Here is a 26,734-nt window from a genome sequence, read left to right as displayed (position 1 = left end):
CGTGCTGGTAGATTTGTTTATTCACTGGAAAAATAAAACAGAGAAATGTTACAGTACAGCAGACAGTGTAAAGTTGAAGGATTTGACATCCACTGGGGTCTCCCTGTGGAAGTGCACATTGTGCCAGCAACCAAAGAGCAATAAACTACACATGTCTTTGACAATGCCTTGGTGTGTATGAGCTGTTCTCACAGTACTGTGTGTGTCAGTATGGACTGTGTAACCTGGGCTGGAGGCAAACTGAACAACATTTTAAAGTCTTACTTTTGTTTGTGTGTGTGTGTGTGTATTCCATTGTATGTCACTGCAGCCACGGCAACAGAAACACAGTACCGACTGTGGACAACCTAGCAACAGGGATTGAACACACACACACACACAGAGGGCAGTCTTTGTAAGGGAGACAGCAGGTACGTCCAACGTTTTGTCTTTTAATACTTATTTCTGCTCTAAAACATGATACAAATCAACAATACGTGACAAGGAGCTGATAAACTAAATATACCGACACACAAAATCTAAATTTCACTTCCTTACTTGATATTTTTTCAGGCAATTCTTTCTCAGGAGTATTTTCAGGGGTCTAATCCTGGATCTCCTCACTTCTGGTTACTTATAATGTTGGTGATTGAGGAAATTAAGTTTATGTTATAATGTTGTTATATGTTGTTATAATCACTCAGTCTGAATAAGGACTGAAAGCAAAATTTTTCATGACTTTCACTGGAGGTCTGTTTATTGCCTTTCATGTGTTATCTGCTGTGATTTATATCCAGTTGTTGCATTAAAAGCAATATTGTCCCTGTTATAGTATAGTATAGTAAGTAATATATATATATATATATATAATAAACTCTGCTCCACAATGAAAGCCAATCGCTGTCTGATACGCAAATGCCACTAGCAAAGAAACCTGAAACAAGCAGATTTGTCAGTACAGAGAGCGGGAGTTTGCACTAGCATAGTAAAAGTTTTGACAGCAAACATGGTGGAGTGTGCAGTTTTGCAGAGGTAAACCGGACACTGGAGCTTCCTTCAACTACTAACGTTAAGTAATAACAATGTGAACACGCTGTGACATCATAGCAGATATTATTATTTCCCAACCACTAACGCTGTGTCAGCCACTGCCAATTGCAAGCATAAACTGTATAAAACATGGACCTAGTGTCTGTGACATCACCAATAGCTGTTCTGAAGCTCAAAGTGGGTGGCTCCATCCGTCGCCATCTTGGACTATGGCTAATCCAAAAATGGGCAAAGAGATTGTTGTGGCACCCAGAGGCTAGCCACCTGAGAGGGCACCCACCTGTCACTCAAAGCGGCCACATCCTTAATTATGCATAACTTTAAGCTATAATATAATTTGGTGGGTGAGTTATATTAAAATTCACCCCCGCACAGTTTTCATGAAGGGGGAAATTAGCTATAGAAGCCAAAACGTGTTTATTTCTGTGGATAAAGTTGGGCATTTTAACATGTGGGTTAATGGGGATTGACTCGGTTTTGGAGCCAGACTTAAGTGGCCATTCGAGGAACTGCAGTTTTTGGGACTTCCGTGTTGGCTTCATTTTTCACCCCAGGAAGTTGCCGCTTGGTTGCAAGCTAACAAACAACATAAACAAATAAAATATGCTAACTACACTTACCATTCTGATACATCTGCTAGTTGCTGACTCCTCATCTGGGTCTGAATGAGGCTCAAACATGTATGGCTGAATCGCTCTCTCACCCACATCCATGCTCTCACTGGCACTGGTCAATCTAACATGCAGCAATGGTGAATGGGGCATTCAGAGATCCAGAATTTCTCTGGTTGTAGTTTTTGGGAAATTGTTCAAGGTTATCTACTGTCTTTTTATGGATAACAAGATAATACATCAAGAGTAACAGCGTGAATAAGATACAGATACAAGGGAAAGGGATATTCCACAGTTGGAGGACTAGCTTACCTTGGAATCTATGGAATAACCTAATTAAGCCTTGTCCAGCTTGACTTGGATGTCCTCCAGGACGAAATGACATCATGAAGGATTTATCTCTGTCCCTGCTGAGTCAGGGTTGTGGTCGATTCGTCTCTTCCAACAGAAACACGGGGAGACATGATGGACGGTTGGATGTCTGCTTCACTCCGCAGGTACTCACACACTCATAAAGGCTGTAATAGTACCAATTCTAATGTTGGAATACATATTAGTATTGTATATTGAAATACACTTAAGTTACATATTGGTCAGATTGTTATTTGTTGTTGTTTTACTGTCTGTGTTATGGAATGAATCTGCAATAAACCTTCTCACATTTATATCAACAAACCAATCATCAATATAATCCATCAATTGACCAATAGGATTACTACATCTGGAAGTCCCAGGACTCTCTCCTGCGACTGTCCAACAGCGGCCGTCTGCTTGCGGAGGCAGAGTCAACTCTACCAAAGACTTACAGCACTCGTAGGGGGCCACTTCTACTATACTCCCAGGTATCTGTGTGGGTGTATGCAAGCAACTACAGTTATAGCTTTAATGTAACAAGGGACATTTTGCCAGGCTCAGTTAACAGGACAGACACAACTGCCGAACCTCTACTGAAAACTTTATATTAAGCTACATAGACCTCTGACATACAGAAACCAATATTTCTGTTTTCAGTTTTTTTTTTTTGTTTTTTTTTTTACATCTTCTTTTGTCTCCAGGACTTGGTTACTATGGAAATCAGTTGTCACTCAGAGACCAGAGACAGGAAGCAGCGGGCAGTTCGGCGGTACACTCAACAAGTGGAACAGCAGCTGAGCACCCTCAAGGAGCTAACTGCAGCCATTTTGAGCTACAGCAACAATAAGGTAGGTGGAATAGACCAGGAAAACCTCTCTAGGTATACTATGTGTATACAGTGGTGTGAAAAAGTGTTTGCCCCCTTCCTGATTTCTTTTTTTTTTTGCATATTTGTCACACTTAAATGTTTCAGATCATCAAACAAATTTAAATATTAGTCAAAGATAACACAAGTAAACACGAAATGCAGTTTTTAAATGAAGGTTGTTATTATTAAGGGAAAACTTAACTTAAACTTATATTCCCAAAAGTCTTGGGGATCATCAAGACTTTTGGGAAAATACTCTGTGGACATAAATTTAACTTTTCAGAAGGTCTGTGTCCCATTACATCTGGCGTAATGTAACACCGCATTTCAGTAAAAGAACATCATACCAACATGTAGGTTTGGATTTTGTTTTCCCTTTATAGGCAATACAATGTCAGAGCTGTGTATCTCTCTGCTTCTGTTAGAGTGCTTCTGCCCTCTTGTGGCTAGAAATTGATTCATGCAAGTTTAATGTTTGTCTTCCCTCCAGTCCACCTCCTCCAGACTCGGCCCACCCTTCTTTCCTTCTCTTCATCTCCCTCTTGCTCCGGACCTTCATCGTCCCAGTCCTACGCCCATTCGCACCACACAAGAGCAGTCCAGTCCAGATGTGCTTGTACAGTTTAACCCCCAGTGGCTTCCTGCAGAGAGAAAAACTGAACAACTAGAGAATCAAGCTGAAGGTAAAAAAAATGGACAGATGGGTTGATACAAACTGTTAAAGGTGGAGATTCAACATCCAAAACAGAAACTCTGGTGGAACCCACAAAATAAAAAAATTATGGGGCAAAAGATGCATGGGCCTCTGTAGTTAAGATGAGACACTGGAAACCCTGACCCTACTACTCTTTTATAGTATGCCATTGTGAGCAAAGAAAATGGAACAAATATGATGTAAAACAACCCACTATGCAACCTGCATAGCAAAGAATTTCATCATTAATTAGCGTAAATCTACGGCTACTAACAAATTACCAAACTTCTGTGCAGTAAAGGAGTCATGTGGCTTTTGTTTGTCCTGCTTTGCTTCTCACTGAAATAAAACTAACCAAGTGGATGAATGCAACCAGGTGAACTCTCCCAAACCAGTAACCAGTATTGGATCCTAAAAGTAAGCTTCTCTGCAGATAAAGAGGAAGAGCAGGGCAGCAGGAAGAGAGTCAGGCTGGATCTTTTCCTCCAGATACCCTGTACCTCCAGGACTCCAACTCCACAGATGGAGCCTCAGCCCTGGGTACACTATGTAGCAATGACCCCTGAAGAACCAGAAGAACCTCAGGTGAAATGCTAATGACTGAAGTTACTGAATTTGTTAATTATCCTTTATCTTTGGAAATTTTTGTCATTTTTGATGTTGTTTAATTTATTGGCCAAATGTTTTTCCTTCCAACTGCAGACTTACTTAGACATGAGTCCGCAGCATACTGAAAGTTCACAGCATACTGAAATAAACCACCACAGTATGGGAGGGGAGCTCCATCATCCAAACATGAATTGTGTCCGTGACGCAACAGATGATCAAGGCTGTTCCACTGAAGACAGTGGAACGACCGGTGATAAAGGCAGCTATGAAAGATTGATAAGTGGGAACAGACGTGGGAGGATAGGTGTGTGTTTATGTGTATGGTCTATCATAATAGACAAAACTGATGTCCTAAGTTAAAGTTGTAAATGTTGTAAATATGTAATGAATGGAAGTCAACGAGATGTCCTGAAATGTAATCTATCTTCTTGTACTCACCTTCTTCTTCAGTATATTAATTAAAAACTGCATTCTCTCTAGTCAGACCATGTGGAGCAGAACAGCGTTCAAACACCGAGCCTGAAACAAATACTACCACAGGTATCATCCATTGTAGAAGTACTAGTAGTAGTAGTAGAAGTAGAAGTAGTAGAAAAGTAATAAAACCAAACCTTTACCTTATACAACTCCTCTACAGTATATGTTGCTAACCAGGATGCTCTGATTGCCTTCCCCACACACAGGCCTCCTTCCTCCTCTGACAGTGGGACATTCTGTCTGTCGTGGACTGTGCTGGGAGAAGAAAGACAGGGTAAGACAGTTTATTGTTTTACCCTTAATTTACAGTAGCTTAGTGTTCACCTTTTGAGCAACTGAGAAAACATTCACCACTCATTCTAGTTTTTCTCTGCTTGAGTTTTGAACACATTACATAATCTCAAAAGAGAAGCTTGGAATCCTAATTGGAATCCTGAATCCTTATTTTTGAAAGTTTGCTTTCAAATATTTGATTTAGTAGCTTTTCACACAACAATGAGAACATATAATTGCACTTTTGCACCACCAGGTGTTTCTTATCAGAGCTCTAGATAGAGGCAGAACCTGTGCAGAAAACTCAGTGACATAAAAAGTTTCATCTAGTTGAAAGTCAATTTACATCAAAATGTTTTATGTCAAAAATAGGGATACATGACTCAAAATAAAAAAAAATTATTTCTCTTTTAATGACATTGATCTGCAATTAATTGTCTACATCCTTGACTGAAACACACATTTTTAGTTTTATTGGAACTACTCCACTACTTCCACTATTTATATTTTACTTACATAACATTTATATTTTACTTACATAACAGAGCAGAACAACTGCACAAATCGAAATATGCAAAGACGCATGTGCATGTTCTCATTTCCAGGATTTGAAATACTGACTGAAATCCTAATTTCCCTCATGTGGCATTACATTATCTGAGAGCAAAACCTCCAAATAGCAGACATGCCTCTGTTGAATGTTTCAGCCAAGATGGGAGGCCCCCAGCAGTGATGAACACCATGCCCAGCGCCTACCTCCCATTGCAGAGAGTTGCACTGTTGCCCCCAGCCGGACTGATCCAGAAGTTGGGTTTCAAACCCAAGAAACTCTGAATCGACTCCACCAGCAGGCTCTGTTTCTTCCTCTGTTGTTTCCTGGGATGGAGGGTAACAAGAACACATAGAGGAAGACTGAACACACACTGATTCAGCTGAAGGATAGATTTGTATGTCATGTCACAATGGCATGTCGGTTAAAGGATAAGGCTGGCAATATTCTGTGTTTGTTGTCAACAAATCTTTGAAATGATCAAAACCAACAATAAATAGCCCATTGATTCCACCGGCTCACATTCATGCTCCCATTCATTCTAAGACAGTGAACTGCAAACTTCAGTGTGAGGAAGCTATGATCAGAGCTCTAATATCAGGAGAAGTTTTGAAGTTCAAGTTATCACTTTAAAGAAGGGGTATGCGATTCTAATCCAATTTTACCTTTTTGTCAAATTCAGCGAATATTTCCTCATATATAGGGATTCATTAATGAGTAAACAAGGGAGTGATTTTGGACACAGCCCAGGATTAGTTTGCACCCGCTATTTGTAAATCAATTACTAAGTTTGTGTGTAAAGTCCTTCCTAAGTTCTTAGTAACTACTTGCTAGTTTCAAACTAGTCATATACTAAATCAGCTTGCACAATTAAAACTTAAGAAATGTCCTAGCTAACTGTTGGTATGACTTGTCATGACTATGTTTTATTTCTATATGGTTAAATGTGTTTCAGAGGTGGTACTGATGCAATTTAAAATGTGATGGAAATATCAAATTATGCTAACATAACTGTGACTGTGACAGTTAGTTTAATGTTATTGGCATCAGATTTTTTAATTTGAGGTATGTTGTTTTATTGTTGTGAAATGAAATTTAAAATATTCCAAGTTTACATATTTAAACACCATCAAGTGTCAGGTCAGATCTGTCTTCCATATTACTTATTTTACTCTTCATCCTAAATGGGTCATATATAAGCAAATTACTGTTAGTTTTGTCAGTTATGCTAGCTAATTTAGTTAATTACGCAACAGTTACACCTGGAAGTTAGTGGGTGAAACATTTAGTAACAACTAATCTCTCTGCTAACTAGGCTAAGTTTGAACTTACAAGGAGCTGGTGCAACTGGCTCCTGATAAGTAAAATGTTATGACCATATGACATCACAGAGGTTGTAAAACATTGGAATTTTCCTATATTTCCTATATTTAAAATGATATCTTGAACTACTTGCCACTGTACAGATGTTGTTTTACATTCTGACTCTTCTCCTTCTGTCTTTCAGAAAAGATAAGTGAGAAGCAAAGAGGAGGAGGAGAAAAAACAGAGAAACAATACTTTAAAAAAGAGACAGTAGGGCAGGGAGGAGGAGGAGGAGGACGAGGAGGAAGGCTACCCTCTGAGAAAGGCTCTATGATTCTGCTGGAGCCAGAAGAAGGTAGAGCACATACATACACTTTACAAGCGGGCATTTAGATGTGAAATGATTAATTCAGTCTGATAGATCACTAACAGATCCCTGAATTCAGTTTCTGATGCTGTATGATGTGTGCAAATGTAACTGTCCATAAAACTATCAGCTCAACAGCGACATGAAACCATTAGTTGCATGGTTTGTTTGTTTTTCAACTCAATGGTGAAAATCAAAACTTGGTCTGCCTCTGTCTATCCACTGTGTAGTTACTCCCAATACTGATCCTTGCAATTCCAATGAAGCACCTTGCAATATCGATACAAGGCATTATACATTATATACTAGACTTGCACTAACCATGTACAGAATAGTACTAGTTACATATATTTAAAGAATTGTCCCAGTTTTAAGTGTTTGTTCGGTTTCTAGTTAAGATTTTGGTTATTTGTGTTTTTATTAATCTGTTTTATGACCTCTTTGTGTGTCCTCATGTTGATTGTTTGGTTTCGTGATTCCTGTGTGAGTTGGCTGTTGTAATGCTGCAATTTCCCATTCAGATTAATAATGTACTCTGTTTCTAAAGATCTTTTAAAATGTTTTTATGCTAAGCACACACTTTACCACTGAGCTACATCCTCTTACAGACCATGCTTAAATGATCAATTTACAAATGACTCAATACCAAACATAATAATATTTCACATTCCTTTACAAAGTTTTGTTCTACAAGTTTTTTTAGTTTTTATCCCTGTGTTTATGACTGATAGTCAGAAGACTATGGGGGATGACCTCTGTTACTTCTAAGGAAGTGGAGATGTTGGGAATTAAACATAAGATGTATTGCATGTAAAGCATGAATTCCTCCACTGTGCCACATCACAAGCGACAATTGGAGAATATTTTCTGCAAAGGTTCATCATGATCTTTGTGTTCATCACACTATCTTCTCTTATGCTGTGTCCTCTCCTTCAGAGCCTCCTCCTCCAGTAGGAGTGTTGGGTTGTGTTGCAGGACGGAAAGGCCCGGGCAAGCAGAGCTCTTTGGCCTTCTTACAGAACCGACCACTTGACCTCCAGGATCCCTGTGAATCCAGCGATGCTAACAGAGGCGTGGTTAGGGGCGTTCTGCCTCTGGAGCTGAGAGGTATGGGGAGCTTAACCACTGTGACAGAACATGAAACTATGTTTTTAATTTTAATATATTTTTTACTATGTAGTAAAACAGACAGTAGCCACTGTATGTGTTTAATGCAAACTGACCTGAAAAAGCTACGTCCCCAGAAACAAAACACGGATTGTTTTGTTTCTGTTTCATCTCTTGTAATAGTGTGAATCATAGATCTGTCATGAGGACACAATGGGCTTCATGCTAGAACCACTCCTACAAACAAATTTGAGTGATTTCCCACAACTTGTCATATTCACCAATTTTCTTGTACTTAGAATGGTCTCTTAGGGAACAAAATTCATGATTGGTCCAGACCTGTTGTACAAGTCATGTACTCATAGTCAAGTCAAGTCAATTTTATTTATATCACACAAATTTGCCTCGAGGGGCTTTGCAATCTGGACAACATACAACACCCTCGACCCTTAAACACAGATAAGTCTGCCTTTCTTCACAGGGGGGGAAAAACACTTATAATGAATTATATTGTCTTACTCTGAATGACTTTGAAATGTGATAGCAAAATAAACCAAAAAAAGGTATATAATGAAAACAATCTCAATGCAAAATGAATAATCTGTTCACCATATCTTCATCACCTTCATGTCAGTAACTGCTAAGAAAATTCTCTTACTCTCACAGCTGCCTCAGGGCCTTTATTCAGGTCGCTGTCCAGGTGAACATAACAGATCAGTTATAAGAACTGACAGAGTAACATCACTGACTGTGTAATATTCTCTCGTCCATTTCCATGATTGTCACATCCCCTCTACCGCCTCCCATTTTGTGAATGAAACTTGCTGTCAGACAGAGCAGAACAGGTACATAGTGATTTGGGGGCACATCTCATGAACACGCACCTCCTTATGAACAGGTAGCTTTCATTAAGTTGAAACGAGCAATTTATGACAAATTTGTGCAGTTAAGAGAGTTTGGTGAATCTGACTTGGGACACTCGTACTAGCAAGCCAAAAAACAAGAGAGATTTTGGATAAGAATTAGAAAATGTTCTTGCATTAGGTCCATTCTCTGCCTTTTGTCAGATCTGGTTACTCAACTTCACTGACCAGTTCACCTCCTTTTTGACATAAATATAATTACATTACATCAGCGGGTGAGAGATGATGTTGTTACACTTTCATTCATCCGTCAAAGGGTCCATGTCTCAGTTTCTCAGAGTTGTTGTGTATTGTCAGATTTGCAGAACGGCAAATCTGTTGGCAGCCTGATTCTGGGTCCTGATGGGGAGATCATTCAACTGTCGCTGTACGACAACAGCCAGGACCCATCTCAGGGTGATGGTGACACACAGGAGCAAGGTACGCTCAATGAGCTTTGATGTAAAAACTTCTTCAGTAATTCAAAAATTCTGCTCATCTGGAGGAGAGACTTATAAATTGTAATTAATGTTTGAATACAGTATTAGAGCAAGGTAAAGACTTGCAGTAATTATCAATAACTCACACTTTCTTTCTCTCAGCTCTCCAGGTTTTGTCTGCAGAAGGAGAGAAGTTACCCTGGGTCATTGTGCTGCAGCCTGAACATACACATACAGGTCTGCACACACACTCACACACACACACACACATATATATTCTTGGAGGGGCAGGTACGGTATGCAACACAGAGAAACACAAATGCATGAATTATACTTCACATACAAACGGCTTTAATATCATGGACAAAGGTTAAAAAAACATTCAAAGTGAAATAAAGTGGTTCTTGCATATGTATTAGACAATGGGCCACATGCAAGAACCACTCAGACACACATATTTGTTCTTAAGTGGCATGTTCAAGCGATTTAGGAGAATTTGTGGCATTCACCAATTTTCTAGCACTTAGAACGTTTTCTAAGGTATGAACAAAATATATAAATGTACTAGTGGTCCAGACCTGTCGTTCGAGTCATGTACAGACCATCTTCTCCACAGGGGAAAAAACATTAATTTGACCTGAAATCATAATGCCTTAATCTGAATGAATTTGTAATTTATAGTGAACTAAAATAAAATATATGACTGAGATGAGCTTAAAGCAAATCTGTTCACCAGATCATCATCATTGCTTGACAATTTACTGAGCGTTTTTCTTTTTAAGATTTTATAATTTTATTTGCACATTTTGGCACAGCAGCTTATACATAGTTGCTAGGAAAATTCTCTTACTCCGCCAGCTCCCTGAGGGTTATTTTGCAGGTCTCAGTATCATCCTGTTGCACCCGACAGTGTAACATCTCCTACTGTAGGCTATAGTTCTCTCTGCTGGCCTGCTAACCTTACTGGCCCCCACCTGAAGGAATATTGAAAGGCTGTGACATGAAGCTTCTGAATTCACCACACTATCATTTTCATGTAGGACCTTTACAATATCACTTAGACAATTATTAGATACTTAGCACTAAAACTGCTCTGAACAAAAAACTCAGTGTTTGCCTTGGTATTTTCTTGCTGTCATAAATTCACAAGGTTAGAATAGTGTTTGCCTCCTGCTCAAACCATTGCCAGTTCATTGTATGTGTGTGCAGGGGGAGGGATGGAGCTGAACACAGATGTTCCCGTGGGTGACATCCAGCACCATCAGTCCATACACAAGGTGAACTGGTGTTTTTTTGACTGACCTTTTAAAGGTTTAATGGCCTAGCATGTGTTTGCATAGCTTAGCGCAAAGAGTGGACGAGATGGGAAATTCCAAGCTTAGCTCCATCAAAAGTGAAAGTATGTGTTCATTCAGAGCATCTCTTCATTAACATAAATGTTTTTATTATTTAGTTTTCTTGATTCCCCTCCATTGTGTATTCCAGACATAGACTGTATATAAAGATGGACGACACGTCTCCTCTTCATCCAACTGTACGATGCCATCTTGCACTGGTGATGTCATTTGGAGCCAGAGTCTGCGCAGTAGTGAACTGAGTTGGAGCCGCGGTACAGAGGTCCCGCCCATATACCGAGCTGACTCAATCGCGAGCAGAGCTCAACTGTCAATCATGACGCGTAACCCCCTTTTTATAGCATCAAATAACTAATTAGAACCAAACTTAAAAGAAAAATGAACACTTGAACACACATCAGCGTGATAAGAACTAACTAAAATGACAGAAACCATCTTTGGGAAAAATTTATTTGACGTGTACTTTGAGTTTTTAGTTTGGCTCATGTCCCATCGCTAACATGGAAGGGGCGGAGTTTATGATCTATACTGCAGCCAGCCACCAGGGGTCGATAGAGATATTTTGGCTTCACTTTTGGAGAGCTGTCATGTCGTCCATCTTTATATACAGTCTATGATTCCAGAGAACAGAAGGTGTCTGTCGGTCAAAATGTTTCATTAAAATATGGTGGCTTTTCTTTGATAGCAGTAACAAAGCAACAATGAAACTAATTTGCCAATAAAGCTAGTAACTATTTCAACAGAGGGTTCCATATTACAGTTACAAAATGACCTTGAGCATATCAGAACGAAATGTTGCTGTAAAGTATATCATCGTTGTCCTGTGAAAACTATGTATCTCCACAGTGTGAAGTTTTTACACTAGCCTTGTATTAAACATAGTGACAATGCACTGTTGGGTTAATCCAATGGGTATTTAAAGGGTAGGAGAATTTTCTCAACCCTTAAGTTTATCTGGAAAAATTCAAAATCTGGAGATACAGGGTTTTCACTGGACAGTCATGATATGCAAATGTTGATAATGTACTATTTAGTTTCAATAAACAAGAGACTGGTGTCTGTACTGTGATTCTGTTTTAATGGTTGGTATAATTAAGTACAAATCCACCATACCATGTTGGGTCTTGTGTTCCAAGCTTTGCTATCATGCTGACTGATTCTGATCACAATTTGTCAGTTACTTCTCTGTAGTTATAATCCTTAGTTTGCAGATTGTTCTGCTCTCCAGTACAATCTGATGGAGCCAAGCAAAACAAACACAAGAATCCGGAATTTGATTTTAGTATTTAGACATTGAGCATCCTTTGTGTCTATACAATATCTCTCACTATTTGTTGAATTTTTCAATTCTGTTCTTCAATCAGCTCTTAGATCTTCACACATCAACAGAGACTAATGCATGCTCACCCAGCAGCCACACAGACCCAGGTAAAACTCTGCTGCTTATTTGATCCTAATTTGAATTTGAATGAATTTTATCAAAACGTTTTGTTTGTTGTTCCAGTGGCTGTGACCAAGAAAAAAACAAAGAGTGCAGAGGCAGTGGCGGAAACATGGAAGGCACCAAAAAAGGATGGTAAAAACAATGTCGGGATTCCTCCACTGAGTGAGCGGGTAGGGAAGGCGGAGCCAAGAGGAGGCAACACTGAGGCAGAGGAGGAGGACAATGAGGAAGAGCTGGGCAGTACAGGACAGACTAACCATCTGTCTGAATCACATCAGCCAGGGTTGGTGTAATTCATGTTTAATTTAATATCTTTGTTAATTGTAAGCTGCAGACGTTTAAATGTATGAATCTGTCAAATTTCCCAGAAAACCAACAAGGATTTTTCAAGATATTCCTCAGTCGGAGATGACTAAAAAAATTAAAGTATTGTGTTTGTGTTTGTTAGTGATTACAAAAAGAAGTCTGATATCATTTTTGGTTTCAAAGACCAAGAATCAAGGTGAGCGTTGACTCTGAGCCTTTCCTCTTTTGCACCAAAGACAATCATTTAATTTTTGTCTGTGTCTAGCTGAACTGAGTTGCCAAAAATCTTTTTTGGGGGGGGGGGATTTTGCCTTTATTAGACAGTGACAACTGCAGATAGAGACAGGAAAGGCGCATGAGAGAGAGAGGGAGGGGGGGATGATATGATATGCAGCAAAGGGCCCAGGGTTGGAATCGAACCCAGGCCACTGCAGTAAGGACTCAGCCTTAAGGGAACGCCCTCTACCAGGCCTGTTAAATTTCATTATTGCTGGTACTCATCGATGCCATTGTGCAAAGTAGTTTACCACAGCTTTCATCTCCAGATTGTGGATATTTAAGATGCCTCTCTATGTGGATCAATCTTCAGTTTAAAAAATGGTTGTTGTGCAACAATTAAGCTAAAATAATTGTACTACGTTGAAATAAACATGTTGAGAGTAATCCTTCACATTTGAGATGCTGCAGTTTAAATGTATCATGCAGCCAGCAGAACATCAACCCAAATGAAGCAACAGCAGACAACGCTGTGGACAAAAGGAAGAGGAGTACTAAGAGGAAGGACGCTGAGGAAGCTGCAACAACCACAGGGTGAACTAGGAATACTCACAAACTCTTATGAGATTAAAACTTTGCAGACACTTTAGTTTGTGAGCCCTTTGATTTTTTTAACACACTGAGTAACAAGCTGCACACACTCACACACCCATGTCCTCCATTTATTTAGGAAAAGGGATATGAAAACAGTGAAAAGTGCAGAATCAGATGGACAGAAGACATCGAGGACGAGGAAGGACGGAAGATGGCAGAGACAAAAGACAGGAAGTGATGCTCAGTCAATCAGGAGCCAGAAACAAGAGGAGAGGACCAACAGAGAAGTAGCAGAGACTCGGGGCCATTCTGCTCTTCCTCCTGTGGTGAGTATTAATTGACTGATTGACTTACTACTGACATGCATACTTTATAATGCAGTGAGGTAGCTGTGGCCGCTGCTTCCAATCAGTCTGAGGAGAGCATATTAAACGTGCAGAGCATAATGGGATTATTGAACTTTCTAAGAACATCCTCAAAGTTTGTGCACAAAAAAGCATTACATTTATACTAACATGTTTATAAAGTTCATAAAAGATTGCTAAATGTTAAATGTTTTAAATACACACTGAAATACCAGAAACATAGGTACATGTAGCTATCTAAAGCAATGCATACATTGAGATGCCATTCAGGTTTACAATTACTTTTCTGTCTTTCAGAAAAAGAAGATGGCAGGCAGGGAAAGAGAGAGAGGAGAAGTGAAGATGAATGAGGAGAGAGAAGAGCGAGGGGAAGTGGCGAGGCAGAAGGAAGAGTCTGCTGGGAGGAAGAGGAGAGGAAGGCTGAAACACAAAGAGTTAGTTGTTGGTAAGACATTGCAAACATTCAGGCAAAACAAAAACTACATGACACTTAGCATGTTATGTGAGGACATTTGTTTGAAATTGAAATGAAACAATTGCCATCTACAATTCTCTCAAATGGTGACAGCAGGGCCCAGTCTTTTGTTGATCCTACAGTATGTACATGCACCACTAATACATTTATAACAGAGACATAATACAGAGGTGCAAGGTAAGAAGCAAGTTAATCTTGAAAGGGAAGAGAGGTAATGACACAAAGCAACTCGAGATTTAATTTAACGTTAATCTTTAATTTGGACATTACATCATCTACTACATGTATTGCAAAATATATAGCATATAGCTAATATATGCTACATGTATTCATGTAATAATTGGTGTAAACTGTGGCCACCAAACCACATGAGACTCTTCTGTGGAGGACTTTTAGATAATGTACCTGCAGAGAAGGTCTAGAACAAGAATATGCCCCTCTCAAGTTTTGTCAGCATAGGACTCTCAAAGCGCAATATGCAGAAAATGAATAACAGTACTGTCAGTGGAGTCTTATTAGCACACTTGTGCATCCAACATGCATTAAAATGTTGCCATTTGCTACAGCACAGATTGTCACAGTGTTCAGCATTTTAAGTCAACTGTGCTGACTCCTCTGCAGCTCTAATTCAAAGTGTTTTTGAGTGGAGACAAAGGCTAAAGACACTTTATTCCCAGTGAACCTTGATTAGGAGATTTGTAGGTGAAAGCATCTAGAATACATTTGTGAGATAAAAGTATTGTAGATGTAGTAGTAGTAAAGTAGCCAGTTATATTTTCATGTGTGGTGTGTCCTTTCTTTTGCAATCCTGTCCTGTCTTTTCCACTTTGCTTTCATTTTCCTTTGCTTTTCTTTTCCCATAGGAAACCATGACAACCCCCTGGAGAAAGAGGAGGGGGAGATCAACCAGGAAATGGAAGAGGAGTCTCACCTAAAATCCACCAAAAGGCCCTCTGCAACACAAAATAACAATAACAAAACAAAAGCAAATTCAGAGGAAGACACAGACACAGACCATCTTTCCACCAATGCTGACAAACACAGCAGCGTCCAATCAGTGAGCTCGCTCAGGTCCGCTGAGTTCCAGTTTAATCAGAGGAGCTCCAGAAGGTCTGCTTCCTCTTCCTGTGAGGGGCCAGTGCCAGCCAGTGCCATGGGACTCGCTTCATCACGTGACCGCCTGTCGTCATGTTCAACTGTCATGGTAACGGAGGAACAGCTGATGCTGAACCCAGTAAAGCCAGAGGTTGGTAGGAAGCACACACACTAGTACACAGTACTTTTTCATGTGTTTGATTGACATGTTTGTAATCGTTCTAATGCTGTCTGAATAAAAGTTTAACATAAATTATCTATCTAATTATTACATGATTATTGCTAATGATATAATACCATACTTCTTCATAATTAATTGATTCCCCTTCTTTTACTCAATATATTAAATAATGTATTGTGCCATCCCTCTGGGTCGCCAAGCATGTTAAAAAACAAAAAAGTATACACTACATTAATTAAGAATTTTATTCATGTCATTGTGCATTATTTGGACTCTGTGTTTGTGTCTCTGTGTGTGTGTGTGTGTGTGTGTGTGTGTGTTTTAGTCCTCCAGGCCCGGAAAGAGTCAGAAGGAGGAGGAGGAGGCTGCAGCTCTGCGTCTGGCCCAGCGAGCAGAGAGACGGAGGCAGGAGGTGGAGAGGAAGAGGAGGGAGCGGGAGGAAGAGGAGAGGAAGCAGCAGGAGAAGGAGCAGACAGAGGAGAGGGTGAAGAGCGAGCTGGAGGAGGAAAGGAAGAAGAGAGCTGAGGAGCTCAGGTCCTACTTTTTCTTTAACATGATAAAAATGAACATAAGTAGGCATCTTCCAAAGTTAGTCTTATTCATACAAAATTCTCGCTTTGTGTTACTATTTCCCCACTGCAGCTCAACCAGGAAACACTGTCCGTGGAAACAAAGAGGGAGTTCTGTACAAAAAAGGCTGTAACTTTGGAAGATACCCCCTTAATTTGATTAATTCAGACTGGTGAAGCCAAAAAATAGCTTCTTCAGAACTTTAGAATATATTTTTGTATGAAACGAGAACTGGATTTTGCCCCCATCACTTACATTAAAAGCATCTTAGGAAGGGATCTTTTAATGGCCAGTAAGAACAGGACAAATGTTTACAGCAAGCAAAAACTGTTTCAATGCCAAATGGGCACCTGTCTATTGTTTTAAGACAGACCTGAAATAATGTGACCCTATCCTTTAATACAGGAATCACATACTGTAGGTGTGATCAAATCTACATCATGGTACAACACATTTATTTTGTCAGGATACTGATATTATTCAAGGCAAATAGATACAATTCCAGAGATTTAGTACTGAACTTCCACAAAGTTGGAGGACTTTGCGAGAGACAGTTAAAGAAAATAAAGGTCAGAGGCTGAGATATCCTGACTTTTATTCCCTAGTTTAAGCTCCCAAAAAGCTGGATCTGGACAATTCCCATAATGCAGCTAATTTGTGTATTTCATTAGACCCTCCCTGCCAAACTACAGAACCCTCCCCACAGAGGAGATTACACAACTGTCTTCTCAGGCTGAGTAGTAACCGTGACAGGTAAAAACATCCTCAGGAGTAAAATTGACGGAATGCCCCTTTAACAGAAAAATTTTCCAACTTCTCTCTGAAAGTCTATAATTTTCCATGAGATGTTTTAACCGCTAGTTTTACTTCTTTTAATGTGTGACTTGATGGTGATTTTGAGAATTATTGTTGAATTAAAGATATATTTTAAAAATAGCAATTATAGGCGCTTTAAGGTTTACCAAAAAGAGTTTGGTATTTTTGGGCATGTTTGCTTGATTGGCACTACTGTTGGTGACGATATGTTAACTGGTACTGTGCGGCCTCCAAATTCTTGTGTATAACTTTTTAACTGCTATACTGTCCACACAGTGAATTCTCCTTAGTCAAACAGTTAGCTAACAGTGTGAAGTTCTCCAGTAAACACAAGGCATAACTTTTGTTGGAGATTTAATGAAAATTCACACTTTGGTAAAACTGCAACAAAAGAACAAATGGCAAAAAGAAATCAGAATATAACCAATATACCTTACATAGGCACAATGTAAAGCTTCAACTGTTAGAAACAGAAAGTGCTAAGACACAGGGCGAGCATTTCTAATTACAAGCTTGCAGGGTCCTGTGTAGATGGTAACCCTGGATTTGCGGAAACTTTTGCGAGATTTAGGTTTAGGTAACACATCTACTTGGATAGGTTTAGGCAATAAAACTACTTGGTTAGCTTTAGGAATGTGCACAATAAAGAAACAAATCTTGTGAGAGTTTCGCAAATCCAGTGTTACCATCTGGACACGACCAGTTTGCAGCTATCAATTAACTCAATTTTAAGCCTAATTTGCAGCAAAACAAAATATAGCAACTGTATTCAGGTTATAGTATCTAAAAACTGATACAACAAAATACTCATGGACAAATAGTGACCACGGCAACAACATATGAAGATACATTGCAGCAGGAGAAGCAGTCACACTGTGTTCTCCACCATTCCTCCCTGCTCCAAGACTACTGCTGTTGAATGACCAGGAGGGGGCACTGCAGCACACAAAATATACTCTAATATAATATCTAATATAAATTCTAAATAACAGTTTTAAATACAGAACATATATACACAACAACTACCACTTCATTAATATTCAATCTCCATCACCAGACTGAAGAGGCTGGCGGAGGAGGAGGAGAGAAGGAAGCGCGAGGAAGAGGAGCAGGAGCGAGCAAGATGGGAACAGGCGCAAAGAGAGAGAGAGAGGAGGCGGCAGGAGGAGAAGAGGCGGCAAATGGAGCGAGTCCAGAGGATGAGAGAGGAGGAGGAACAGAGGAGGAAAGGTGAGAGTGAGAGGAGGAGAAAAAGAGAGAGGACAGTAAGAGTGAAGAAGAAAAGGATGAAGAAGAGAAAACAGGTGGAGAGTAGTATCAGAGGAAGGAGGAGGGAAAAGGAGATACGCAGATGTATGGAGGCCCAATACAGTATGTTCAAAATTAAATAAATAAATAAATAAGACATTATGCAATGCATAATATAAATAAATACATATGATAATATAAATAAATACTGCCAATATATATGACGATGACATAATGCGATATTTTTTAAAAACTTCAGCTGATCCTGCTTCTATTCACAAGAACAAGTTTATAGCAGGTTTTATTTAACTCTTGTATGTTTTCATTTCACAATACCATTTTTCCCAATGACCATTTTATTCCATAATGCCACTTTCCATCATAATCTTTATCTGTCAATCAAGACAAACGGGGCAGAGTCAGTTATGCGATTGGCTGTTCAATCATTCAGACCAAACAAACAGCCAATTAAAAAGTTCAAATGCAGTTTTCAACCAGCAGCAGCAACTTAGAGGCCTGGTGCACCTAAGTAAAGTCAAAGCAATTGTCCAATCATCTGTTCAACTATGTTGAAGCGGTTTGCTTACAAAAAGTTTGGAAGGTATTTTCATTGCTTTTCCAAAACCAAAAAAAAAAAAAAACATGAACAAAGGTGTAAGTAATGGATTAACTTACACTTTTCGTTGTCTGCTCTAATGTAAGCCGCTAATGTTAGCATGCCTGGCTGACTAGCTTATTATCTACAGTAGTTCCTTCGAAGTCCAAGAGTTAAAACTAACATTTGCTAACTACATTATATGTGGGGTTACAGGAAACTATAGAAGAAGCGTTCTGATATTCACATGAGCCAGCTGGAAAGATTAAAAATTCAGCTGGAGAAAGGTTTACCACCAACTCATGCAAATGTTAATTAGCTAGTTAGCTAGCTGCTTTCATCTACTTCTGTCTGAAATCATGGGCTCTTTGTTTAAAAATGACTGTATTTTGAGTGGAATATCTGCTACCATTATCATTAGTAAACTGCTAAGGTGAGCAGGGCTCAGTGAAGGGTCAATCGATTTTTAATTGCACTACAACAATTTAAAAAATGAAAACTGCAGCAACTGCATTATTCCATTAGCTGGTAGTAATTTAATTTCCTGGAAATCTCATTTTGTCCCTTCCAGCTGAACTAGAGCGTCTCCGCCTGGAAGAGGAGAGGAGGCAGGAGGAGGAGAGCAAGAAGCTACAGGAGATGGATGAGAGCGAGAGGATAGAGTACCTCTATAGGAAGGAGCAGGAGGAGGAGGACAGGAGGAACAAAGAAGAGGAGCGTAAGAGGACAGAAGAGGAGGCCGCCTCGCGGACCGCAGAGGAGGCCAGGCTACAGGCGGAGCTGCTCGCCAGGTATATATATATATGTGTGTGTGTGTGTGTGTGTGTGTGTGTGTCTCAGAAACACTGTTGTAAAGCAGTAAACTTCAGGTGAAAGCAATGTGCTCTTGAAGTCAAATTAGTCAAGTTAGAAAAAGGAAAGCCTCTGGGCTTACTTCAGGCACACTCACACTGAGCCAAGGATGTAGTTAAAATGCCTTTATCAGTTTATCAAAGTAAAAAATCACAAAAGGAGAACACCGACCAGTTTCGACCCACACTGGGTCTTCCTCAGGGTGTGGCTGGAAAGAGGAGTCAACCAGAGTGGAATGTCATGATTCCTTTTATAGACAATCAGTGGCCAGGAGGCCAAATTACATCAGCTTATCACACAATAAATATATCACAAGTAGGCTATTTGCAATTTGAAAAAAAAGTATAGTCACAGTAATAATTATAACCTCCATAACACCAACAGTAAAGGGACTAAGCCTATTTACAAAAAAGGTCTGAAATCTATTTCCTCATTAAGACCTGGATACACTAAAGCATCAAATTATATATATATATATGTATGTATGTATGTATGTATGTATGTATGTATGTATGTATGTATGTATGTATGTGTGTATGTATGTGTGTGTGACAAGCTGCAAATTGTTTGGAAGCATATACTGCATATTCTGTACATATATATATATATATATATATGTGTGTGTGTGTGTGTCTGTCTCTTTAAACTGGGGCTGTTATATATCCATATACATTCAGATATTTCAAAAGCATTAAGTATTTTTTGCATTCCCTCTGATTTACATTTCTAGAGGAGGGAAGACAGTAGCTCCAACAAGTAAAAAAAAAAAGGGAGAAATAAATGATGATCCATTATACAACTCTCTCTGTGTGTGTCTCTCTCTCATTCTGTCCTCCCTGCAGACAGATGGCACTGTTGCAGCAGCAGCTGGCCTTTAAAAGAGGTCTCGTGTTGGAGGCTGGAGGTCTGGAGAAAACTCAGGGTATCTCCAGACCGTGGATATACTCTTATTTCACTTTGTTACAGCTGCTGGGTCTAAATCCAACTAAAGCTGAGACCACGACCCCTGACCTTTAACCTCCACTCGAGATCATGATGGAAAGATTTTTGTTTGATGAAATTGTTCACTAATTTTGGAAGCTCATCAAATCAAATGGAACACATTCAGTGATGGGAGGTATCTACACATTGATGCTTCTCCTTCTCCATTGTCCATTTGTGAAACATACCATGCCAAGGACGTGCACAAGTGCAGGCCGCACTTGAATATAAATCTCCACATATGTTTCCAAACAATGCACAGCTTGTGACATTTGCATCACATCGTGCAATATTGCCTTATACAGTATAATGCTATCACATGAACAACTCTTAGCTAGCTAGCTGGCTTACATATAGGAAGTCTGCTGAGGGAGGCAGCTAAAGAGCTGAATTTGCAGAGCTGGATTCAGATTACCAGCAGGTCAGCAGATGAAGCATTATGATAGAAATGTCAAGCAACCATTTCCTACATGGTTGAGGTGAAGCAGGCCTATTTTCTCTTTTTAAAAGTTGGGCGTAGGCTAATAACTAACTAACTTCAATCAATGATAAATAAATAGTACATCTGTGCATAGTATTGTGAATGAGTTTCAACTTTAACATAAGAACTAATTCCTGGGCTTCACCAGGAAACATCGAGTCAAGCCACTGTCAGCATCACATCCATGAAAATTCAACTGCGTACACAAAAGTGTTAGTGCATTTTTTTTCAAGTGAGAGATGAAAGTTGACAATTCATTCAGATGTTCAGAATTTAAATGATTAGAATTGTTGAACCAGCAAAATATATATAAGGTACTTGCTATTTTAAATAGTAGTTCTACAATGCCCAAGCAATTGTGAATGGAAAAGGCTGTGGATAATGGTATTCTTAAATCTGATTCTAATAATTCAATTTAAGATGAGGCGCAACCACAAGGATCCGTTTCTTCAAAGACAGAAATATTTATTATGTAAATCCAGGCATTCTGTGGTATACATTCATATAGATATGAGATATGAGTATAATCAAAACTTGGTTTTGGATGATACAGTGAAGTATATACATTTTCCATTGACTCGAATTTGCAATCTACTTTTAAATTTTTACTTTACATGATTTATACAATATCAATTCATAATCATCTGAGTTCAAAGAGTTTACGTTTGAAGTTTGAATATTTGTTTCCTCAAAGTTTGAATGGTTTACATAGCTTCTGCTGTCTATAACAAGTAATTAAATGAAGGATTGTGCCATGTTGTAACATGATCACCATACAGGTACACGTATTTTACAATCAAATCTATCAAAATAGATGGCAGTGTGAAGCTTAAAACGAGCTTGAAAAAAGGGGGTTGTCCTTTTTTCAGGTTAGAGCAACAGCTCCTCAAAAGGTCTGTGCGTGTCCCTGCCGTCTGTTTTCCTGTCCATGTTGATTTTGTTTTGGTTGTCACCAGTTGTCACATTTATTTAGAGAGCCATTAATGATTTCTCAAGGACAATATAATGAGCAAAGACTGAAAAACTGTAAGCCATTAGTATAGTGCACTCACAGCTATATTAGCCCCACGTCTTTTTGCGTCCACAAAACTTATGTATGCCACTGAACTACAAAGCCTTCAAGCAACATACAGCTGGCTAGTGTAAAGGATAAATTAAATATTAGTCATTCTCTAAAAATTAAAAGGTACAAATAAAACTCCAAACCTTAAGAAAATACACCAAGATAGCACAAATAAATCTGAATATTAAGTACAAATTGCATATGAAAAATAACTAGGACATCTAAATACAGTATGTTGAATAAACAAAATGTATATAATATAATATATATATATATATATATATATATATATAATTATATATTGCCATTAGTAACACACTATAGAAAATCAAATACCTTCCTGATAAAGTTGCAATGTTTTTAATGTCACAAATTTAATAAAAGCATGTCTAATTTTTGATAACTTAAGACCATATGTCACTGGATTTAGAAGAGGTTGAATGATCGCTGCATACATTGACAAAATAACATGCAGCTCAAGTGGAACAAGCGTCATGTCAAATCTTTGACTGACAAGGTTATAAAAACAGGAAAAGACTAAGCTAATGAGTGAAACAAAATGTGGAGTGCAAGTTTCCAAAGCCCTCTTTTTGGTCTCTTTGGAAGCTTTTAAACACACAGCAAAAATCTTAACATATGTGAATGAAATGAAACTGAGAGGAGCAGCAACAGAGCAAATTAGGCCAAAAACAAGATCAGGAAGATATGACATTGTTCTGTCCGGTGAACAAGAAAGTTGAACTACAAGATAGTTTTCACACCAAACTTTGTTGATAACAGTCCCACAACGCTTTAAACGAATGGTAAAAGACAACAAAACTCCAACCTCTATAAAATAAACTGTCCAAATAACAACTATGACAATTTGTACCTTTCTTTTGGTTATTATGGCATTGTAATGTAAAGGCTTACAAATACTTACATATCTGTCATATGCCATTATTGTCAAAGTTCCAAATTCAATACCTACATATGTATGAATGTTAAATATTTGAAGGAAGCAGTAAAAGGCAGAAATTTCATGAGTCTCTGACAAGATTTGTGCCATCAAGCAGGGCAACAAAGACGTGCTGCCATATATTTCATTAACAAACAAACTACACAGGAATAGATACATGGGCTCATGCAGATTTCTGTCCACATAAATAATGACAATAAGAACAGTGTTGGCAAAAATAACTGATATGTAAAATAGCATTGCCAGGATGAAATAAAGGTACTTTAAGTGTCCCATGTTACCATACATAGAAAACACAAATGACACAATCTGTGTTGAGTTTCCCATGATCCCAGACAAAAAATATATTTAATGCTTATCTATATGTAGTATATGTGACTGCAAATTTTGAACAAAATGTTTCAATCCATGTGTTTCAAAAGATTAAAGGAGAAAATTACTGAAAAAAAGCAGTTATAGCACACTTTCTTTTACTAATAAACATCATATTTTTTGTTGAGGTTGTTTATGAGAGCCTGTATTTAGAATCATGAACAGTATAAAATCTTGAAAAGCTACGATAAATGTGTTTGAGAGCGGGTTCCAGCAAATTATGCCATAAATTAGTTAGTTGTAAATTAGTTATACTAAGATTTGGATATACTCCTCATATACTCCTCCCCTCCCTACTGAGACAAACAGAAGCAGCTGCTGAACTTTATACTCAACGTTCAGCTGACAAACACACAGGAATTAATCAAGATGCAGCTGTTTTTCACACAGGTTACCAGTGTTTAGATGTAGAAAGTATACGTATTACCTTACCTTACTTACCTTGCTGAAGTTACCTTGAGCAAAACATTGAGTCTGGATTATTTGATTATGTGGGTAATACAATCATTGTTGATTAGGTTTAGACCATGATCAGGCACATGCAGATGTCATATTTTTCATTACTGTCCTTTGAAAATGGAAAATGTGTAAAATGGGTGGTTTTGGGGCCCCAGGCAGTCCCCCAAATATACATATGGACGTTTCCATACTTCCGGCTAGAAATACAGCATTTGATTGATGTTATACCAAATGCAGGGGCTCTAACATAAACAGAATCTGATATGTGGCAAGTATGAGAAGCCAAGGTTGCAATTTGTTGCCTTTTTGAGATGCCAAAATGGTGATGTGGACTCATTCCTAGGACCATGAAAAGTTGTATGAAAAGGGGTCTATATGTGGTCAATTTGAGGTCTTGATGTTTAAATTAAACCCTACACTCAATTGAGGAATAATCACCTTTTGCCTCATTGTTTTCTTTTGTACTTGTAGTACAGCATTAATCTCCACCTCACTTGCCATATTATTACAGTGCCATGATGTGTTTATTCAAACATTAAGTTGGTTGTGAGTTATCATTTCAGTTTCTGTCTTCATTGCTCAATACAGGTCTATGCATGGGTAGTCGGTTATGTATAGTAAGCCTCATATCTTGTTAAATTTAAACATGAAGACAACATAGAAGGAACTTGTAACTGACACACAGCGTGCCACTGCCCAGGTTTCCCATCCTCCCGCCATTTGCTGCAGAAACGTCCCCCTGGTGCCCATCCAACTCCAACCCCCCCTTTAGTGATAGCTATCCAAAAATGTTTTGGATTCACAGACAATGTTGCCCCACTGTCGACTAACAGGAGGGAGTCCAACCCACCTACTTTAACCGCAATATACCCTGATCCCCCATGGTTACTTGCAGAGTTGTACAAGTGTACTTGCTTTTTTGTCTGATGATGAACAAACTATTATGAATATGCACATTAAAAAGTCTGACTGTCAGACTGTTTCTGCTGCCAAAGCAGAGAGGAGAGGAGAGAGGAGAAGAAAAGTAGTTAATGCCTATCTGACAAAGATTGTGAAGGACCAAGCTGGCAGGCATGAGGAGTCACAGGTGGATTTTCAAAAAGAGGGTTTGATTCACCCACAAATGAAAGAAACAAAATATGCAACAAAGCTCTGGGCCCATAAAATAGGTCAACTAAATGGACCTAACTTAACATAAACTAAATAGAACTGAACAGACCAAACTGATTTGACAAAGACAAAATTGACCTAACAAACTGAACGCAAAGGGGGACATATATAATGGCCGAACAGACCATTTTAGAAACAAAACGGGTAACACAAAGACAAACACTACCAACTAAACTGCAAAGGACAATTAGTAATTAAAACAGTTTAAATAAATATTCAGAAGAAACAAACACAATCTCTAAACTAAAAATCCCAATCCCCCATGATGTGACGGCACTTGGTACAGTCTGATTGGCATGCATTTCTGCTTTAGGGGGTGCATATTTTGCTCAGACAAGATGTCCCTCCAGCAGCAGCAGTAGCAGTAGCAACAGCAGCACCCTCGGCACTGGTAACTCAAAAGAAATTAGAACACCTTAAGATAGTAGTTAACTAAATGTGTGTGCTACAAAAAACTAAAATACTAAGTAAACTATGAGAATGACGTATGAAACAAAAGCTGTGTCATCATTTATGTGTTTGCTGATGTTTGTGCAATGTGAATGTAATCTGCATAAGGTCAAAAGGTCAGCAAACTAAATAAGGAGAAAATGAACTATTAAGTGTAAACTAATAAGAAAACTAAGGTGAGTGCAGGAGGGTTACCGACATTTAAATCAGTTGTGTGGCAGCAGGTGCAGCTGTCAGAGATGTTGCATTTACAATCATTGCAGGGTGTGTGAGGGTTATTTTCTAATAAAAGACAACAGAAGGTGTTCTGTTTATTTCCACAAAGTGGCCTCGTGTTATTCTGAGCTGCAGTGATGGAACAAGAGCATAAAAGCATTGACACTGTCAGGAATCCTGTCGGGAGCTTTTCAACTTTTAAGTTATTAAAACGCAGCTATTATTGTCATTATGTTTTTAGTGTCGTAAACTATCCCTCTGTTTTAGAACCAGAGTGGAAAAGGAAAGCCAGGGACAGCAAAGTGATTCTACTGATCTATACAAATATCTATTGCTCTTTATTACTTATATCACTTTATTGTAAAGTCAGTACTTGTGTCCATATTGAGATCTTGTAATGAGGACTCTGTCGTTCCAGGGATCTGATTGGTCAGTAGTAGGGTTGTTGGCAGGTTTTGATCTGATCCTCTTTTAAGTTAAGCTGGTCCAGCTCAGGTTAGCCATGCAGCATAGGTTACCATGGTGATCTACATGGTCACAGTAAATGTGGGCTTCTGCGTTGTGTTGCCATGACACAGAACTCTTTGGAGAGGATCTCCATTTATTCTGACAACAACAAGTAATAAAGCAGAACCTCCGTGTAAATAAAACTGCTCCTACACTAATGAAATAAATATATAGACAAAACAGGAGTTTGTTTAGTTTGCCACAACTTTAAGCTAGCAGCACAGTGCTAGTACGCTACAGTTGGGACTGCAGAAGAAGAAGAGGACGGGCTTTGAACTTGAACTTTCCAGATACACAGTGTACTCATACTAGGTTTGGAGGCCTTTCTAGTCAGGTGTTGACTATAACTTGATAGATTTTGTGTATTTGTATAAACAAG

The 26,734-nt window shown here is 38.7% G+C and overlaps 2 protein-coding genes across 3 annotated transcripts; one reads left to right on the top strand and one right to left on the bottom strand.

The window, feature by feature from the left end:
• The first annotated feature begins 344 nt into the window (after positions 1-344).
• On the top strand, positions 345-21,928 carry LOC122885934 (uncharacterized protein KIAA2012-like). 2 transcript variants are annotated; one of them, XM_044217719.1, is made up of 26 exons: positions 345-410; positions 1,992-2,137; positions 2,351-2,482; positions 2,696-2,842; positions 3,353-3,545; positions 3,990-4,141; positions 4,259-4,469; positions 4,646-4,705; positions 4,849-4,916; positions 5,623-5,803; positions 6,973-7,125; positions 8,074-8,244; positions 9,465-9,587; positions 9,749-9,823; positions 10,796-10,863; positions 12,306-12,369; positions 12,446-12,668; positions 12,834-12,887; positions 13,397-13,501; positions 13,638-13,827; positions 14,164-14,311; positions 15,205-15,587; positions 15,943-16,151; positions 16,260-18,233; positions 19,418-19,637; positions 20,541-21,928. In XM_044217719.1, the coding sequence occupies exons 2-24, from the start codon at positions 2,027-2,029 to the stop codon at positions 16,318-16,320; spliced, it is 3,282 nt and encodes a 1,093-aa protein (XP_044073654.1). In that variant the 5' UTR covers positions 345-410; positions 1,992-2,026; the 3' UTR covers positions 16,321-18,233; positions 19,418-19,637; positions 20,541-21,928. The 2 variants fall into 2 exon arrangements, with proteins under 2 accessions (XP_044073654.1, XP_044073655.1); XM_044217720.1 differs by lacking the exons at positions 345-410; positions 12,834-12,887 and having other exon boundaries at positions 421-2,137.
• LOC122885935 (olfactory receptor 4K1-like) lies at positions 21,601-25,930 on the bottom strand. Its single transcript, XM_044217721.1, has one exon. The coding sequence runs from the start codon at positions 23,506-23,508 to the stop codon at positions 22,552-22,554; it is 957 nt and encodes a 318-aa protein (XP_044073656.1). The 5' UTR covers positions 23,509-25,930; the 3' UTR covers positions 21,601-22,551.
• Between the last annotated feature and the right edge of the window lie 804 nt (positions 25,931-26,734).

This window comes from Siniperca chuatsi, linkage group LG12, assembly GCF_020085105.1.
Source record: "Siniperca chuatsi isolate FFG_IHB_CAS linkage group LG12, ASM2008510v1, whole genome shotgun sequence".
NCBI lineage: Eukaryota > Metazoa > Chordata > Actinopteri > Centrarchiformes > Sinipercidae > Siniperca > Siniperca chuatsi.
The sequence above is the reverse complement of the archived record's forward strand: the minus strand, read 5'-3'. Positions and strand labels throughout refer to the sequence as shown.

Coding starts and splice junctions, on each gene's coding strand:
- LOC122885934 (XM_044217719.1), top strand. CDS start 2,027: ATGAAGGATTTATCTCTGTCCCTGCTGAGTCAGGGTTGTGGTCGATTC. Junction 4,470..4,645: donor GAACAGACGTGGGAGGATAG/GTGTGTGTTTAT, acceptor CATTCTCTCTAG/TCAGACCATGTGGAGCAGAA. Junction 9,588..9,748: donor TGGTGACACACAGGAGCAAG/GTACGCTCAATG, acceptor TCTTTCTCTCAG/CTCTCCAGGTTTTGTCTGCA.
- LOC122885935 (XM_044217721.1), bottom strand. CDS start 23,508: ATGGGAAACTCAACACAGATTGTGTCATTTGTGTTTTCTATGTATGGT.